We start from the raw sequence: 18,585 nt of genomic DNA on the forward strand, positions 1-18,585 counted from the left end.
CATATCCACAATACAGTCCTCACCCAACCACCTGTGCACTGCTTCTGTTTAAGTCTCTGTGCACCACAGTCTACATTACTTTCTCCTCTTCCCTTTTTGCATGCAAAGAACAGGCTCTCTTTGAAGAGGTATCTGTGAATTCAATTCGGTCTTACACTATGTGCTGTTTCTTAAAAGGAAGTCATGTTAAAGCCTGAGATACCCTTAACCATGTTACACACCAGCCAGTTACGCAAACCAATAATACCTCCCTCTTTCTTTGCTGAGTACTTTTCCATCTTTGCAAGCTGAAAGACTATTATTATACTAATCATTTTAAAGGGAGAATAAACTTGAATGGGTAAGACTAAGCCACTGCCTTCTGTGATCACACTACACACCTGTGCTTGTGGCTGCTGCTCCAACCATCTGTCCAGGCTTGTCCACAATAATATACGGATTATTAATGACTGAACTAGCAGAGCCTTGCTTCATGTGCACCGGAGTGGAGGTTGGGGTACGAGGTAGCGGAGATGGACTAGGGGTCGATATTGGAGAACCTTAAGAAAAAAAGTCCAATGCTTCTATCTTGTCAATGTTGTGAGAACATAAAAATACAGCAATAGTAGTACGTATTTAAATGGCTTAGAGAAGGAACATTTTTTGAGGATGCAATTCCCAGCCTGAGCGAGATCATAGGACTTGAAGAAGGAAAGAAGAGACAGACGGAAAGGAAAAGGCATGTTAAGCACTATGGCTTATACCTACTCTGGACATTCTCTGCCTATCAGGACAAGCAGGGTTCAAAGGGACCTTGAGAAGCCATCTAGTCCATCCTTGAACCCTGAGGGACATTACCTAAATCATTCTCACTGCCAAGACCAAGGAGATGAAGAAAGAGAGCTGAGCTCCTTGATAGGTGCTCTCTTTCCCTTGTGGAGCCCACAGCACAGGCATTCAGAGCCAGGAACCGAGCAATTCACATTAAAAAGCTGGGTGATACAGCAGCCATCAGACAGGCATGGATGCTCTTGTCTTTTCACCGCTCTCACTACAGCAGAAACCCTTGAAAGCAAACTAAAGTGTGCAACTTCTGGGTAAGAGGACCAGGACAGAGAAAAACTAGAGAAGAAAAAAGCTGTATGAAGCAGTAAACAAGAAATACAGAGAAAAGGACAGGCAAGGAAGTGATCAGCGAAAGAGGTGGCAGTAAGCACACTAAGCTTCAACTGCCTGTTAATCTGCTTTCTTGGCAGTGATTGACAATTAAAATCCCGATCAAATAAAACCCCCATGTCTTATAAACTGCTTTTGAAATCTGAAAGGGGTGACACTTCTCAGCAGACAGTAGAGCCTTGGAAAAATATTTAGCAGAGAAACATTTAAATAGTAAAGATCAACAGAGAACAGTCCAAGGATTTTAAGAAAGATAGAATGGCCCCCGTAATTCTTGCTTTCTTGGAAGCCTTGGGGAAAGAAGATCAAGAGAAGAGCTTATTAAGAAAGAAGAAAGCACTTGGCATAGGTTCAAATGTACATCAGCCTGAGTACGGTTGTAAGATATCAAGGAAAAACACTGAAATGTAATAAAAAAACCAAAAACAAACCAGACACACTTGAGGAAAATTATGTGGGAGCAGATCATCAGAAATCACACAAACTGATAGCTGGTGCTTCATCCTCTCTACCCTGAACGCCAGAAAATGAAGGGATGTAACAGGTCATCTTTCAGCTTCACAACACGTGACATGGTGAGCTGCACATTAAAACTTTCTGATGTAAAACATCATCCAGTGGATGGCATTGTGCCCAGGCAGGGAAGGGACTATAAATGAAATGAGTAAATAGCACCTTGACCATGTTTGGTTTGGAAGTTATCAAAAGAGTATCACATCGCTCACTGCAGTCAGCTGACAATTTAATCCAATAGAGGGTGGACTTTTGGAAGAGTAAGACCAAAGCTGTTCCATCTGAGGAGATATCTCAAGCACAAGAGGGACCACTTGAGTCTACAGGTTGAACTTAATTATTTGCCCAATAATCAGAAAAAAAATTTCTTCTTAATCCATCCCCATTGTCTGAAAGCGGGAGGGAGAAGAATGGCTTCTTCCCACATACAAATACCCCACATGGAAGATGTGTCCTTGTCTGGGCCTTTCTGTGGGTAGCAGTCCAGTTAAAGACTATCATTTTCATACTTAAAAGCACTGGTGAACAGGGAGAGAAGAGCTCTCATCCTGCTTCTGATCTGATGTGAAGCATTTCACACTTGTATTTTTTTTTCCTTGAACATTAAGAAGTGTGTTTAGCTCCTTATTCTAGAGTTTCCTACTGCCTGACGTTCAAGCATTGGCAGGGAATCAGGGGAAGGACACAAAACAAGTCCAACTGGTTCACTCTCTTGTTTTCCAGGGTGAAGTACTGGATAGGTAAACTAACATTCACCTGATACAATCTTGCAACTCATGGTGATAGGCTGGAAAGATTTTCCTGGTGACTCTGCAGGGCTTGGACTCTGACCTTGAGGCACTATTTTACAGCTAGCTGCAATGGGTTGAAAAGCTGAATTTCCATGAGAGCCAAAGGCAACTTTCTGTGTGGCTAACTTGGTGGGAGTCCGTTCTATCGAAGATGGCAGGGAATAAAACGTGGCATGTCTTTCGGTTTCAGCATTCCCAGGGAATCCTGCTTAAAACAGGGAAAAGAAGAGAAATAGTTCTTAGGCTGAGACATCTAATTCCTTACTGTGCTTCTCTACACAAACAAAACTCAGGTACGACAAACACGCTCTCGAAGGAAGGAAGGAAAAGCAACTGGTGGGCAGCGCTCAATAGGGAGAGAGTGGGGCAGGGGTTCCTCCTGCGCAAGCCTGTTGGATTTGTCCCTGAACAGAAGAATAAAATGCTACCGTGCACAGCCTGTTCAGCTGTGGCAGGTGATCAGCCACTTCTTACACATTTTCTTGAATGACCCTTCCATTGACCAAAAGCTGCTGGTAGTTTCAAGTGTCCTCAGTTAGGGCTCCACAGGACTAAGGCTGGATCTCCTTTGCAGAGAATCTTGCAGTGCATTTTTTGGAGTAAGAGCACAAGGAGACCACCTACTGCCTGGGTTAAGGAATCCACCTTATCTGATACAGAAGGAGATCAATTAACCTGGAGCTGACGAGAGAAGCCACTGCCTGTCAGTGTAAGAAAGAGGCAGGTTTACTTCCTTCCTGTTTGCTGTAGCACTGCTCACCTAAAGGTGCTGCGTATCTTCCTCTTTGAATAAAAAGCCTGTGTATTTAAAGTTTGGTTGCGTTTCAGCTTTTTTGGCCACAAGAAAACACCACATTTAAACAGCGGACATTCTTCTCACTGAGCCGAATGCCGCCAGTGGCATTACAGCACTTACCAGAATGCACACCATACAAGACACCAGCTTAAAGTCTTTCCCTGAACACCCGAATGTCAGGATAAATCAAGGCATCAGACCATGCTGCATGCAACCGTATTTTGAAATATAAAGTTGCTGTTTCCAGCAAGTTTCTCACACTAAAAAGGTGCAAACCGTAAAAGACACCCTTGTTTCTCAGCCCAGTTAACCAAGGTCTATTGTGTAAGCCTTGACACCATATATTTCAGAAAATAAAGCTAAATGCCAACAGAGGCATGGTTTTTCTTACTTCATACAAACTAAAAATCAGAACAGTGTGCCCAAGTGGCCAGCGCTAGCTTGTTTCAGGCAACTCAAATGATCCTAAGCATTCAACTGCTGGCCCATTGCAATGGGCGCTGCATTTCCTGATCTTACAGGGGAAGGTGAGAATAAGACCATAACATGCACAGATGTCATTCCTCGGACAAACGTACACTACGTCTTTTTCACTTTGTATTTTCAACATCACAGTTATGTAGTAATTTTTTTTCCTCCCACAGTCAACTCATGTTAGGCACCAATGTATATAACTGAACACACCACTAGACCAATTCCTTGAATTTATACACAGTCCCCAAAACATTCAGAAACCTAAAATACCCTCTGAGAACAACCTGTCAGGAACAAAACTACACGTACTATTCAACAACCTTTTTTCCAACTACATCCACTGCATAAAGCTCCATATTCACTACGTTTAGCAAAACAGAGCCCACGCACAAACTCCAGATTTAAAAAAAAAAGAACAAAACCCCAACCCCCCAAAACCAAATAAACCATAACAATTTCTGAATTGCATTTCAGAGTACATTGAGGAAATAGTCGTCTGGGGTGAGCAAGGAGCAGGTAGCACTGGCAACCTTTAAGCCAAAAGAGCAATTAAGAGGAGGTATCCAGAAGAGCTCAAGTTCCAAGAACGTGAATTTCACCAATACCCATTCACTTTACCTTTGTCCACAGAAGCATCTGGGCTGGAGTCCCGCAACTGTTTAATTGGAGAAGAAGCTTTGACTGGTGCTGGGATACTCAATGGCAGTGGTAAAGACGTAGGAACGTCAGAAAGGTCTGACTCTGAAGACTGGGAGAAGAGATATTCCTCACCAAGAGAATGCCTATGTAGCTCCACATCCACTACCTTCCACAAATAGGAAAAAGGACGACATTAATATTTGGTAGCTAAGTAAAGATATAAAAAGTAAAACCAACTATGCCTTTTCTTCTTATTTTAATGTCTGTAAACCTCTCCCTCTCCTCCCCCCACCTCTGCATAAAACTTCCATTCGTTTCAGGGTGACTTCCCAGGGGTCCAGCAGCACCTGAGCTACGACAAAAATCTTGCAATATTTAACCGCCACGGTAAAGTAGCACATCTCTCAGTCCACGGGGAAATCTGAGTAGTGAACACTGTAAGGAATAGAGAGCCCAGCTCCAAGCATCCCGCTAAGGAAAGGGCTGCATACCCGCTTAGGGACAGGCACAAAACTGCAGCTTGCCTTTTCTGCCTTTTTTGATAAGGCCTTGAGAAACACACCACATTAACTACTCTTCAAAACTGTTCTTTAATCACAGTAGTAGACATCTCACATTAATGTTTTCTCCACAGACTGAAAAGCTGAAGTAATGAAATTTCACCATAAAAATTTCCATTCACTACAGTACAACAAGGGGAAAATAATACAAAAAAAAACTTTAGGGATATAGCAAACTATGAGTTATGAATTCATTTATTTTACGTTAAGTTTTAAGAGTTCATTTTCCATGAAGATACTGAATCTTGACAGATGCAGAAACTTAGAAGTACTTAACATACTGCAAAATTTCAGCAGGATAGTTGGGTGAGCCCTTTAACTTAAATTCTTCATGTGTGAGATCTGCAGCACATCAGAATGCAAATCAAGAGATTTGGTACCAGAAGCTCCACAAAGAAATAAAAATTAAAACATACGAGTTAAGTTCTTTATCAAACAAGAGCTGGAAAGTCTCCCCTGCACTAGAAAGGGGAAAAAAGACTGTTGTCATGAATAGTGACAAAGTGTCATAATCATTTCATTTAACAAGAGCGCAAAATCTACATTCCAGAAGTTCTGAAATCAAACGGGTCTGATTCTGTGCTTAGTCCTGTGCATCTTTTTCTTTTTAAACATCCTTAAGGGAATCAAAGTACAATATCCATCCCGTGACCCAGTGACTCACCGTTTCTGCGCCAAGTGTCTGCAGGCCTGTGTAGGTCCTGTCCAACTGGGTAAAACAATACAATATATATTAACCAGGGCAAAGCCATATATTAACTAGAATTTACAATACAATTTGTTTGAAAGGGGTTGAAACTATGTAAATTGAGCAGCAGTACACCAAATATTTTGAGGCCACAGGGTCAGAAATCTGTGTGCTCTGTTTAGTACCCTCTTCTGCAAAAAAGCCAACCATAACCCAAAGCCTACGCTAAGTAGACAGGAGCAAAAAAGCTGAAGGAAATGAGATTGTTGGGGAGACAGAATCATAGAATGGTTTGGGTTGGAAGGAACCTTTAAAGACCATCTAGTCCAACCCCCCTCCAATGAAGAGGGACATCTTCAACTAGATCAGGTTGCTTGGAGCTCCGTCCAACCTGACCTTGAATGTTTCCAGGGATGGGGCAATTATTACTTCAATCTAACAGAAGCCTTTGAGAAATGTCCTTTTTTATTCCTGAAGTCAATATGAGGAAATAATAATGAGAAAAAAATCAGAGAGATTTAAACTAACCAGCACAGTCTATGTTTGCACTGTATTTTTGATTAAATAACTGTTCACACTGAGTATCAGCTGATGAAGAGGTAGAAAATCGCAAAGGCATCTATTAAGATACCTATAGAGAGAAGCTGGGTTTGACAGGCTCCTGGTGCCCTGGAGCTCAGGGGCAGGCAGGCTGCCAGCCACGGAGGAGGGCTCAGCTCCCTCACATCACCTCACAGGCTGGGCTTCCCTCACTGCACAACGTCCATCATACTGTTACCAGTTTCTCCCCAAGTTATCTCTCTCCAAATATATTTTACTCATAATCTGCATTAAATGTCCTTAAGTTCCAGGGCAACATTTCCAACCTTCTCTACTGTCTGTATTTGGGGTTGCAATGAGGTATCTACATTAGCAGGAAATCCATTAATGCAGGCAGGGTTTAAATAAAAACTAATCACACTGCTCAAAGAAACAGGAAACTAAACCAGCTTAGGAGTTAATTCCACTAACGCTATGGACTACTAATTAAAAGGAAAACAAGAGCAATGGCCTAGTTTTGCAGGACTGCTGCATACTATAAATCCTACTGAGTCTCACAGAACAGGTGAATGAGTTGAAAAAGCAAGCTCTCTTCAAAAGGAACAAGGAACAAATGGGGAATCTCAGCCCCTCCCTGCCCACTCTACCAACACAGCTAATCTCTAGCTGATACGCACAAGTGCTGAAGGAACAGAACAGATACAGCAATCACTTTACCAACAGAAAGACAGCCCTGCAGCACCATGTCAAGTTAAAGCCAGCAAGAGCACGATAAAAATCGCAAACTGTAGGGAAACAACAGGTAAATGCTTTGCTGCTCTGAGCAGAATCAGTTCCAGCTTCTGCAAGGCTGGGTTCCTTGGCTACGGCATCGCCTCCAATACAGCCAAGGTAAGAGGCTTTCCTGGATCTTTTTTGATTCTCCAGCTCAAGCATTCATGTGCAAATAACCAGCAGGATGTACACACAGAGAGAGGCAGAAGCACACACATAAGCAGAGCCTCTTCTAGATTATGCAGGAGAGCTCATTTAATTGCCTTTCTCTCAAATATTTTGTTCAAATACCTTCAAATTGTGTATGATATCGATCCTCTTGTTTTGGCTGTCCTTGAAGTGTATCTGGACTCTCACAGGGAATTCTCCCCAGCCTCTCCTGGTCAGGTGAAACGGAGGTTCTCTGGAAAAAAAATGGTGATTCGCATTTTGGATGAAGAAGTGGTATAGCTTTCACCATCCTCTTTTTCAGAAAGCCACAGGCTGCTTCTCTGACTGACAACTAAAGCTATTTTCAGGCCTGCTCTTCACCACAGAGAGAACGCAATCACAGAAATGAGAATTTTATGGCTTTGGACAGCTGAAAACATACTTTTATTTGGCACAAGAGGACAGGGAAGAAAAAAGTAAAACACTGTTGGATGAGAGAACATGGGAAACAAGCATCTTAAAAAAAAAAAAAAGAGGCTGTGTAATACCAAATGAAAAATATTTGTTTCAAAAAACCCCAAGTCAGCTCCAGGACACAGCTGGAGATGAGCTGTGCAGCATTTTGCAATCACTTTCCGCTAGTCCCTATCTAGTAGTAAGAAGGCACATGCTTCATGTAACGCCAAGAGGACAGCATACAGACAATAAGGAAAAGCTAACTCAACCACTGTCATTCTCCAAGCTGAAAAAGAAGGGCATATCTATCTCTAACAGTTACCTTTACTTTGTTTGTATTTCAGCTTGTTGTTATTGTAAAACCCAAATGTAGTTTTGTGATGAAACCAAACGCAAGAGCTTTAAAGGCTATTTTTAGTCCAGAACATTAATGTTCACTACAACAACCGGGACTATGCAACAAGAAGAAATCAATTAACTAGACAGCATTAAAACAAAAGACAAACAGCACCGACATCAGATACTGGAAACTGAGAAAGCCACAAAAAGACACCAGTCAAACGTAATTTAGTATGTTATACAAACAAATAAGTTTACTTTCGTCCTGCTCAGGGTTGTCTTCTCCAAAACATTAGTGAGCCTTACCAACACTTTATCTCAGATATGTCTTTTTGGGGTTGCCTTTCAGTCAGTTTAATTTTGCCAGAATTAAGTTGCCATTCTATAGCTAGGCAGTCTCCCCACCTTCCTCCAGGCAGGCAGCTAAACATCCTGTGGAGAATAATTTCTTTGGGAAGACATAAAGTAGTTTCAAGGCATCCTCTGCTGTCTTGTCCAAAGGAGCAAGAATGAAAGATTGGCAGGGCATTTCCCTGCAGAAGTCAACAGAGAACCAACCCCACTCACCTCATTAGGGTCACAGCTTTGAATACAGGTTTGGGAGAGGACAGAGAAGCTGCCCTGTTTCTGTAGCACCAACACCATTACACGGACGGGAAACTCCCTGAAGTATGCAGCCAACACCACTGACCTCACTACAGTAGAGAAATATTTGGAAGAGGGATAAAACTTCTTGCCCAAATGCACGTGTATCATTAAAACTAAGGGCAAAAGAGCTTTTTGAGACCCCTCTTTCTTCTCCACACTGGATGGGGCAAGAGGTAGAGAACAAGTCTTTTAACAACAGAGGTCTAACCTGCACAGCAGACAGTGTAATGCATACAGGAGATCCACAAACGTGCACGAATAACATGAAATGCAGCAATTAAGTGGGTTTTTTTTAGTAGGAAAATAAAAAAACCCACAAAAACTGTTTGGCACATTTGCCACATAAAAACTAATTTATTTTTACTATTATTTTGGAGTAAGTCAAGCCAAGCCAGAGGTTAAAGACAGACGTGGAATACAAAACCAGGAAAAGAAGTTGCTAACTTTCTAAGAAAGTGGCATAGTAAGCCTGGCAAGCATAAAGACTGGAATAATGACTGGAATAATTCCTTATTACCTCACTTCTACCAGGTCATTAGGTTTGTAACTGGGATGGAGGAAGAACCAAACTTTCTTGACAAAGTGATTTATGCTGGGTTCTCTCCGAGAGCCTCGGACATACACCATCCATTTATGGGTTGACTGGTCATTTTCTTCTCTCTTGTCAGGGGGAATGTACCTGGCAAAGAAATTAAAAAACAAACACAAGATAAAAATCCCAAATAGACAAATACCACAACAAATATTTTGGGAAAGATTAGGCAAAAAAATTAAGAGATGGTAAAATGCCTATGTGCACCTTGCGCCCTGTATGTTTCTGCCCATTATTCCTTACTCTGATGGTTCATCCGGCTCTTCAGAACTCCAGAAACAGATACAGATCTCATAATCTACTCTACGCTTCTAATACATTTCCTCAACTATAGTGCACAACTGCCACATGAAATCTGTCCATTTAAACATTTGCTTCTTAATTAGGCTTAATTTTAACATTCTACCACTGTCAAATCCCCTCCCCCCTCTTTTCTGAGATATCAAGAAGTCAAATCACTCCAGATCACAACATCAGTAACTCTGCTACCATAAATACAAAAACCAACAATTCTTATAAATTTTTAAGAAGCTCCACAGCCAATACTTGGTTCCGGGTCCAGGCCTAGATAGATTTTCAAGATGCATTTCTAACACCATAAGACTCATCAGCAGATGTTTGCTACTTTCTGTGCAAGAGGAAAAGACTGACTTAAGAAGTGCGAGGGTGGAGAGTTAAAACCTGGGCTTGTCCATAGTTTCCTAAAATGAATGCCTTTTTTCACTAATTTCCTCAAAGTTCAAAAGCTTTTTTGGGAAAAAAATTATAAATAAAAACTGTACAAATTATTTTCTTCAGACTATTCTGGACTTTCACAGTTTTCCTCATTCTGGTGTTATGGTTTTTTGTGGGTTTTTTTTGTTTAAACCACATGGTCCCTATGGACCCACTGAATTAGCCATTAGGACAACGTGCTTTTCCAAATTTTCATGGAAAAAGTTGGGATTTCTAACTGGTCAGAAAAGGTTGAAAGACTCCTCTTGAAAGAAACAGATCTTAAAACCTCCATATAGAGGCAGATATAAATAAAACAACTACTAAAACACCTGTTCCTGCCACAAAAAAATCTCATGCAGACACTCGAGGAGGGCAGCCTTGGGTACAGTGATTATTCAAGGGCAATACCTCACATTGTGACAGCCTAGCAATTTTATTTGTCTCCTAATTTTAACCTCCTATTCCATTTGATCCTGAAATAAAGGCCCATCCCTCAGACTCTTGATACTAACTTGGAGACGTTGCCAACCACAATTGTTTTCTTCACATAAAGCCGTGAAGTCTCATCATTTGACAGTCCAGCATTTCGTTGTCCTGGTTTTTGAGAGCTTGAAACACCCGAGCTGTCCTGAGGGTAGGGGAAGAAAAAAAAAAGGCAAACAAAAAAACCAAACATTCCTCTTAAACATAATTTTGTTTGGTGCTAGAAAAGTAAGGCATTGTTAAAAAAAGTAAAACTGCATAGTTAAATGAGACACCAACAATGAATCATCCCTAAAAATACTTAAATTGCTATCTAGGCACATTTAAGCAACTCAGGCATGCAACAATGATATACTACCTAGCCAAGTGTACACTGCATGGCTTAACTGAGTGTACATTATGTGACATACCATGGACCTGAGCCATGATTTCAGCTTGGGTTTCAAAAGCACTGCCACTGCATTATCTGAAAAAAAAAATCAACCATTGCTAGAGTGGCATCATGTTGGTCACTAATCAGAAGCAAAGCTAAATCTCCCATGAGTGGCTTCTGAAAATCTCAGTCTTCCTCACTGCCAGCCTCTGCTGCTTTGAGGGACTCCAGTAGTGCTTCATGGTGAAGAATTGAGGCTGGGTTTGAGACAAGAATTCAGCTCCAACTCAACAAAGACAGAAGTCATCCACACCATGCCACTCACATCTAGATAAGCTTACAAATCCACTGCATTTCTTGGGCATAATAAATCCAACCTAAGCAGTGGCCAAGACTCCCTGGCAAAACGATGACATGACCGGCCACAGCGCCAATGTAAGCTGCACTGTTGTTTGCACAGGAATGAGAGGCTTTTCTATGACTCTTGGACAAAGCAGCTGTCCAGAGAATAAGGGACTGCCATCCTCTCGTGAACAACAGAGTTGGTGCTGCAGCTTCCTGGAGCGTACTCCACTGAGCACTCATCAGATGAGGGTCAGCCTGGGGAACAGTGGATTCATGAGGAACCGCTACACCTCCTCTGTTAAGTCAGTGATGCCCCAAACTGAAGCAAGGAGCCACAGAAGGCTGGGATGGCTCCTGCTTCTCATCATTCCCTCAGCCACCTCTGGGCCACGGGCTGCGTTGGTCAAAGACGTACCAACATGCTACACCCAAGTAATATAGCTCGTCCATCAATGCCCCCAGTGCAGAAACAAATTACATTGGTCTGGTGGTTTACTATATAGGTGGGTCCACATTATATATTGTATATCTGCCTTCTGCTACAGACCCTAGGCAGGGTTTCAGCAAACTGCAGCCCTGTTATCTGGGTGTCATGCTGCTCAATGGAGGCAGAACCATTGCTCTTTCTGCCAAGTATTATTGCAACTTGTTCAGTTGCAGAACGTAGCCATATGCAATGAGATATACCCATGCCCAGTTTGGGTTAGAGGCTATACTCCTCTGGCAGGCCTGACAGCTTAAAGGAACTGGAAGGAAACTGAAGAGTTTCATCTCACCTAGCAAGCTGCATTTCACCTGCAGCCAGTGAGACAGTCTCCCCAGTGGAGCTAACTGCAGCCAACAGGTGAAGCATTTCTGTAGCTGCATGGCAAGCCATAAATGGAACGGATCCAGGTCAAAAATAAGCCAGAAAAAAGTAGGGGAGAACACTGAAAGAAGGTATTTTTAACTTGGTTCAGTCTGGTTCAGTTAAGCAGACAGTGGTATTAACACAACAGCAAGCAGTGCCACCAAGAGAAAAGCAACTCAAATTACGCACCCAGGCTCTACCAGCTCATGCTCCCAGGGTGAGCTAATCCACCGGTGTCACTATGTTTTCTTCACAGGCTGCTGAGGAGGCCAAACCCCAAACTCCAATGGTTCAACCACTCTAAGCAATGCAGTCCCCGTGGGCACCCAGGGCCAGGCAGCAGTATTGCTTCTTAAAAATACTCCTGGGAACGACACATCTTACTGTTCTCTGCAGGCTCTACCCTTCCTGACCTGACTTCCATCTGCAGAGCAAAACCCTTTGCTCAAGCTGTGAAACACCTCCTTCCCCAGAGGCTACCAACCAAGGCAGCAGCAGATAGCTGGGCTAACACGAATGCTATCACTGCTGCCTGGCTGACCTCTCTGTTGGGCAAGACTGAGTTAAAAGGAGTTACCCAAATTACATACACTTCCGTTAGCCTTACAGCAAAGCCAGGCTGAGAGAGTGGGAGCAAGCAGTTGGAGAGGGTAAGAAACAGATCTTCAGCAAGGTGGGTGAAAACATGAAGAGCTCCTGGTGCCAGTACTGAGTCCAGACAGAGCACACACCTCCAACAACTTGACCACCACTCGAGTTTTACTTTACCCGGCCAGTATTTCTGCTCTGTCTCTGGTCCAGGCTGTTTGTCAGCCGCTCATCTGCGTCCAAGTTGCCATTGTCTTTGTCCAGGAGAAAGTCATTGTGCTGAGAGACCGAGTCACTCTCGGAGTGGTTGGCAGATGGAGTGTCTGAGCCCTGGTTAGCTGGAGACGACGATCTGGAGGGCGATTCCAAGAATTTCTTGATTGAAGGATGATTAAGAATTGTCGCATCACATGACCTGGTCCCCTGCAACAAAGAGGTCAGGCAGATCCGTCACTGTTTCCCTGCAGCCCAGATAAAAACGAAGCTGCGCCGCGCCAGAAGCAGAGCAAAAAGTCAACGTATGAAGAAAGAGCAAATATTTAATCAGCTGCCTTGCAGGAAAACCATATGCCGCAGAAGATAAAAGCTTACAACAGTTTTACAGAAACAGGACCCCAAATTGAATCTGTTCCTTTAGACCTTTTGATCTCAGAAACCCACCTGGTTTTGGAAAGGAGGACTGCAGCCTACTGTCCCTTTGAAAATAACAGCTTCCCTTCCTGTGCAGACACCCATGGTCTTACACCATACGAAAGACCACAGCTGCCCAATTCCTGCAGGCAAGGAGGGTATGTAAATGCATCAGGCTCTTTAGTTTTGATCCTGACTGGCAGTCTTGCCAATGCCTATGAGGCAATCTACACGTATTAGCACCCTGTCTACTCCCAAAGCTTAACGGAGGATAAAGAATAATGTGCTTAGGCATGCTTGCAAACTTTCCTCAAAATGGACACCTTAGAGCTAATCTTAGATCCTCCTAAACCTGTAAGGGGGAGGACGGGGCAGGTGTGTGTGTATGTTTAAATCTCTTTTGATTTTTTCATTACTGTGTCAAAGGCCCAATGTATTTTTTTCCTGCATTTGCTTTTAACCTCAGAAGTTGCAAGGAAAACACCCATCACTCAAAGCAAGCATCCCTCGGCCACTTCTCCCAGCCATCCGTCCTCCCTATCACCTTGGTTTGATGATGAATCAACTGAAGGCAGCAGAAATACCCCTCTGCCAGCAGCAGAGCACTGACAGATAAGCTCACTTCAGCTCTGGAAGCCACAGGCTCACGCTAGAGTTGCACTGACAGCTTCTCTTGCAGGCAGTACCAGCTGAAAGAGGCTTTCTTCTTCCCTGCCTGAACCACCCAGATCAGCCAGGCTGGCACAATTATTCAGAGGGAGGGGGCAAGTCACAAAGGAAAACAAATCGAGAAACTGATTTGGGATTTTGTTTGGTTGGTTGGTTTTGTTCATTTTGTTTGTTTTGTTTGGAGGGTTTTTTTCCCTTTGCTGGGTTATTTTTAATTCATGTTTAGTTTCCTGATCCAAAATTCCACCAACGTGATGGAGGGGGTGGCACAGGGACAGATACCAGCATCACTATGGAGCAGCAGAACTGCCCTCAAGAGGTGGTAGCAGGAGTGGAGTTAAACACTGATCCACCTTGGACTTTAGAGGTTCATTTGAGAGTTTTCTTTCCAATTGTCCATTAGGTATGTGAGCGAAGCAATTACCAACTCTCAATTACCCACTCAAGAGCACTGAAGAGAGTTATATCCATATATCTAACCACAGGGGGACACACACAACATGACCAAAAAAACCCAAAAAACAAACGAAACCACCACCAAGAACCTTTTTTTTTTTTTTTAAACTTCTAGTCAAGTAAACTGACCAACACCTTGTCCACTAATTTGTGGGAAAACGTAATAAACTATAATCATAAAGAATCATAGGCCTCAAAAACCCAGCAGCAGTAGGTTGAAGAACTGTTTATATTTACAAGAACAGGTTAGAAATTTGCAAATCATCTTCCTAGAAGTTCTGAATTAAACTACAAAGGTTCCCATTCTACCAGAAGCAGAAACAACAATCATTCACTGCTACCTGAGTCAAACATACATTAACCACACATTAAAAACAGACAACAAAGAAAACTGAAACCAGTAACAATTTCAAAACAAAAAGACAAATGATTTAGCCTGTATGCAAACCAGGACTTTAAGAAAAAACTAAAAATGCAAAGATACAGCTATGCTAGCCATAAGCGCATAAAAACTACAGGAAAACTAAACAGAGAAAGGATGCACCAGTAAGTTTTGTGAACACTTCGAAACAATGACAACAGTTTCTGGCAAGTGTGAAAATCAGCAAGGAAAAAACAAACACCCTGCGTGGCAGAACAAGTACAGAACAGGGGACAGTGCAAGCTCTTGCTGACACATGATGACATTGGATAAAAGCACTTTCAAAGATCAGAACCCAGCTCACATTCTTCAGCCACCCATACGAAAACCAAGGGGGGGAGAAGGGATCTCCAAGTGTCCCCATACTACCATAATCCTTCTCAACTTTAGCTGCTCAACTCAAATTCAGTGAGGGAAAAACAAGCTGGACCTTTTTTGTTTTACCCCGCTTCAAGTCTGCTGGAAATCACAATAGGAAAACAGCAGCAGCAGGGAGAGTCATTGCTTGGAAGAGAAATTCTCATGGTACTCGAGTGAAGCCCAAGTTTGCAGCATCCATCCACAGTTTTGCAAAATCAGCTCTTTACTGGTAATTAGATCAACTCCCTGAATTGAATAGATGGTAACTAAAACACCTAACCTGGTAGTGAACTGCATGTCAATCAGGAGTCTGCATAAGTCATGAACAACCTGCCATTACCAGCCCGTTACGGACAGAGTGCTCAGAACTGGCATTTAACTAGTAGGGTTTGGAGTTTTTTAATCTCCTTCTGAATTTTTAATATCTCTGTGATGTCTCTTTGATTTACCTCCTGCTTTACTGCTGCCATCAGTCTGTTCACCAAACCATTAACAGACTGGCTGCCAGGTTAAAGGGAGGATGATTTCATGGCACTGCCCGAGACTCAAGAAATCTTGATTTTTATTTTTTTTTCCTAAGAAGTTTCAAAACCCATCTGCTTTCACTCTCCCGTGAAATGGGAAAACATGTTCCCCACTTTTCAGGGCTCTGCAAGGACAAACTGTGCAGTGCGTAAGAAGCAAGGTGTTCTCATGCAAGAACTGATGAAAATAAGTACAGAGCATTTCAGAAACCAGAACAAAGTGCTGCTGAACAACTTCTCAACTGCTCAGCCTCGAGTACCTGAGGCCCAGCTGGTGATGCACAGGTCTCCTCTCCCACTGCCACTCCATTTGCAGATCATATTCCACCATTTCAGAAAACATTAATTTCAAAGCATTTCAAAACCAAACATCAGCTGCATAGCTAGTGAACCACACATCTTCGTTAGCAAATATTTCCTAAAGTCTTATTATTCCCAAAGTAATTTTTACCTCTCCAGCTTTAAGGAGACCAGCAGACGCGTAATAGTTAGCCACAATACAGGCTCGCAGCTTATCCATCATCCTTCTTGCTTCAATCAGGCGCTACAAAAAGAAAAGGTAACATATAGTAATGGGTAACCACTGCAGCAATCCCCCCAAACCCCGATATCCCAGGATCTTATGTATTTTTAAGAAAAAAACCTTTATACCTGATCTATAACTTCAATTTCATGTTCTTTACTCTTCATTTCAACTGCAAACTGTTCTTTTATAATTGTTTCAATCTTCTGCACAGCAACATCTCGAGCTGTACAAGGCCATGCATGGAAAATAAAGAAGAAGGAAGTATTTATATTTCTATTTTTGAGGCTCTGTTTGAAAAAAATAAAAATCAGAAATCATCATGGAGTGAGAAATGAAGTGATAATAAGTTCAGCACACACAAAAAAAGGGAAGGATCACTTTTCTGCTGAAGAAAGTAATTTGTCTTAACAAAAACCACATGTGTCTTTAAAAGCTGGTTTATGTGGAGGGCTATTTTTTCCTTTTTAGGTCTGAGATGACAACAGAAGATGGGAAGAACAGGACCAGTTTGTTTACTTCTGTCTCAGTGAAGCTGTAAACAGTATAAGGAAAACCCAAATCTGCTACAGCCAAGTGCAGTTACTGCTGTGACTGTGCAGGAGTACGCTGGAACACTATGTACATTTTTCTGCTCTCTTTGGCCCAATTCATATCCAGGAAATTTACACCACATCATGTAGCAATAATAAGGCAAACTAATACTTTATATGTTCAGCACTGCCATGAAGCGCAGCCTGCTCTGGAGTGTCTACAAGCCTTTTATTACCCACAAAGGAAACTACATTTGATAATAGCTGGTCTACTGCTTACAAAATCCTCTTCCAGCACAGCAGTCAAAAAATTTTAGCCTTTCAGCAGGAGTTTATTGACCTTGGTGGAAAGCATGTAGTTTAGTATTTCCAGCTGTGCTAATACCTTACTGCAAATTAGCAGCTAAGAACTAAGTTGGCATCTTATTGTGTTTTTCTAGAACATGTATAAACACAGGGAGAACAATTATTTTTGCTCTACACCTACTGTAGACTTTAATATTGTCCTTCCTTTAACTCACCTCCATTATATCAAGGGGGTTCAAACAACATTTGTTTTTAAGCAAGTTCTAAGCAACAACTTGGAAAAGCAGAAATTGTACGTCTAGAAGAAAGCCTGGAAAAGGTCCTCCAGCCTGTATCAGAAGTACAGTGACCCCACTGCAAAGCAGATTGGACAAACAGCCTGGGTTCCTCTGAAAAAATCTCACATTGTTTCTACGTGAAATAGGAGGTAACAGCACCAAGACTTTGTTTTGAGCTTCAGAGCAAGCATTTGTTTGACTAAAGGGTACATATCTGTTTGAAGAGGTTTCTAATATCCCAATAGAAAGAATAAAGAAATCAAAAACAAGTCAAAACTTTGCTGGTATGTTCCAGCTAGCATACATAATTTTACTGTCTGATCAGGTACCTACAACAGGAGTAAGGCAACTGGTGCTCTATTTGCAACAGGGGTGTCCTCAGTATTTTCACTTATTTCCAGATATCCATATATATATATATATGGACCACAAATAGTTCAAGCCTACATTAAAACAGAACTATGGTTGAATCTGTATGAGTAATGCAAAATTAAAAAGCAGAGGAATATAATTTTCCTCGAATGATGAGCATCATGCCTAGGAAATTCACATGTAAGGCTACACTTAAAATAAACCTAAACAGATTAAGGTATGAGATGTACAGTTCAGGCAGGGACAACTGCATCTCTTCTCAAGACTGATGCCATGCAACACCAGCATTATGACAATTAAAGCACTTTAGGGTTTGTGGTTATATTAGAGAGGCTTTTAAGAACACTTTATTTTCATGTTTTTCCCAGCTTAGCATCAACCACAGTCCCTAATTAAGATCGTGTTAGCGAAATTTGTACACTTAGGGAATTCTTGTATCGAAAGTTGGAGAACTTCCACGAGAGGAAGAAAGAAGCCAGTTTGGAGGAACCACCTGAACAGAAAATTCACATTGGCAAGGACAGTTTTCCAAGGCCCTGAGACTTTGCCTGCTAATTATTAAGACCTTCTGAAAAGTTGCTTCAAAAGCGGATTAAAAACCCATCTGCAGTCTCTGGGACACTCCACCACAGAGGGTGGCGATTTGTGGCAGCCAGGCAGGGCAGGCAGCTGGGAGTGGTGATGCTCTTCTGCCATGGCCAGGTCCAGCACAGCTCCACTGTCAGGGCCCCTAACCGGCCTGGCAGACAGGACCTGCCCAGCAACACCTTCAACCCAGAGTTCAGCCTCCTCAGACTTGTCCAGCTGTATGCCGTCCTCTAAAACATCACCCACAAAGCCATCATCTGTTGCTCTCCAACTGGCAGCTCCAGCATCCTGCTCTGTTCCTGGATCTTCTTCAGATCCCACAGCCAGCTTCAATTTTCTCACCTCCCTGTTCGTCAGCTCCTCCCATCACGATCCTCTCACTAGCTGTGCTACGCCAAATACCACTAGCCTCCTCCCTGTCCCAGGGGCAAGAAGCTCTACTCTCATTTGCCCA

General features: G+C 42.4%; 1 protein-coding gene across 8 annotated transcripts in view; it reads right to left on the minus strand.

Annotated features, from left to right (window-relative positions):
- The window catches only part of YEATS2 (YEATS domain containing 2), a 51,066-nt gene that overhangs the window by 30,621 nt on the left and 1,860 nt on the right, over positions 1-18,585 (minus strand). For 6 of the 8 annotated variants that reach the window (XR_014229078.1, XM_082320552.1, XM_082320555.1 and 3 more), the window contains 10 exons: positions 16,183-16,280; positions 15,983-16,075; positions 12,652-12,894; positions 10,345-10,460; positions 9,041-9,202; positions 7,222-7,333; positions 5,593-5,637; positions 4,348-4,534; positions 2,425-2,664; positions 381-539 (listed from right to left, as the gene is read on the minus strand). Coding sequence is in view for 7 of the 8 variants with exons in the window: in XM_082320552.1 (XP_082176678.1) it covers positions 381-539; positions 2,425-2,664; positions 4,348-4,534; positions 5,593-5,637; positions 7,222-7,333; positions 9,041-9,202; positions 10,345-10,460; positions 12,652-12,894; positions 15,983-16,075; positions 16,183-16,280 (1,455 nt within the window). In the remaining variant the exon portion in view is untranslated. Of the gene's footprint in view, positions 1-380; positions 540-2,424; positions 2,665-4,347; positions 4,535-5,592; positions 5,638-7,221; positions 7,334-9,040; positions 9,203-10,344; positions 10,461-12,072; positions 12,217-12,651; positions 12,895-15,982; positions 16,076-16,182; positions 16,281-18,585 lie in introns of those variants that run through there. The other 2 variants (XM_082320553.1, XM_082320556.1) reach the window with 2 other exon arrangements.

The sequence above is a fragment of the Platalea leucorodia genome, assembly GCF_965183815.1.
Source record: "Platalea leucorodia genome assembly, chromosome: 8".
Classification (NCBI taxonomy): domain Eukaryota; kingdom Metazoa; phylum Chordata; class Aves; order Pelecaniformes; family Threskiornithidae; genus Platalea; species Platalea leucorodia.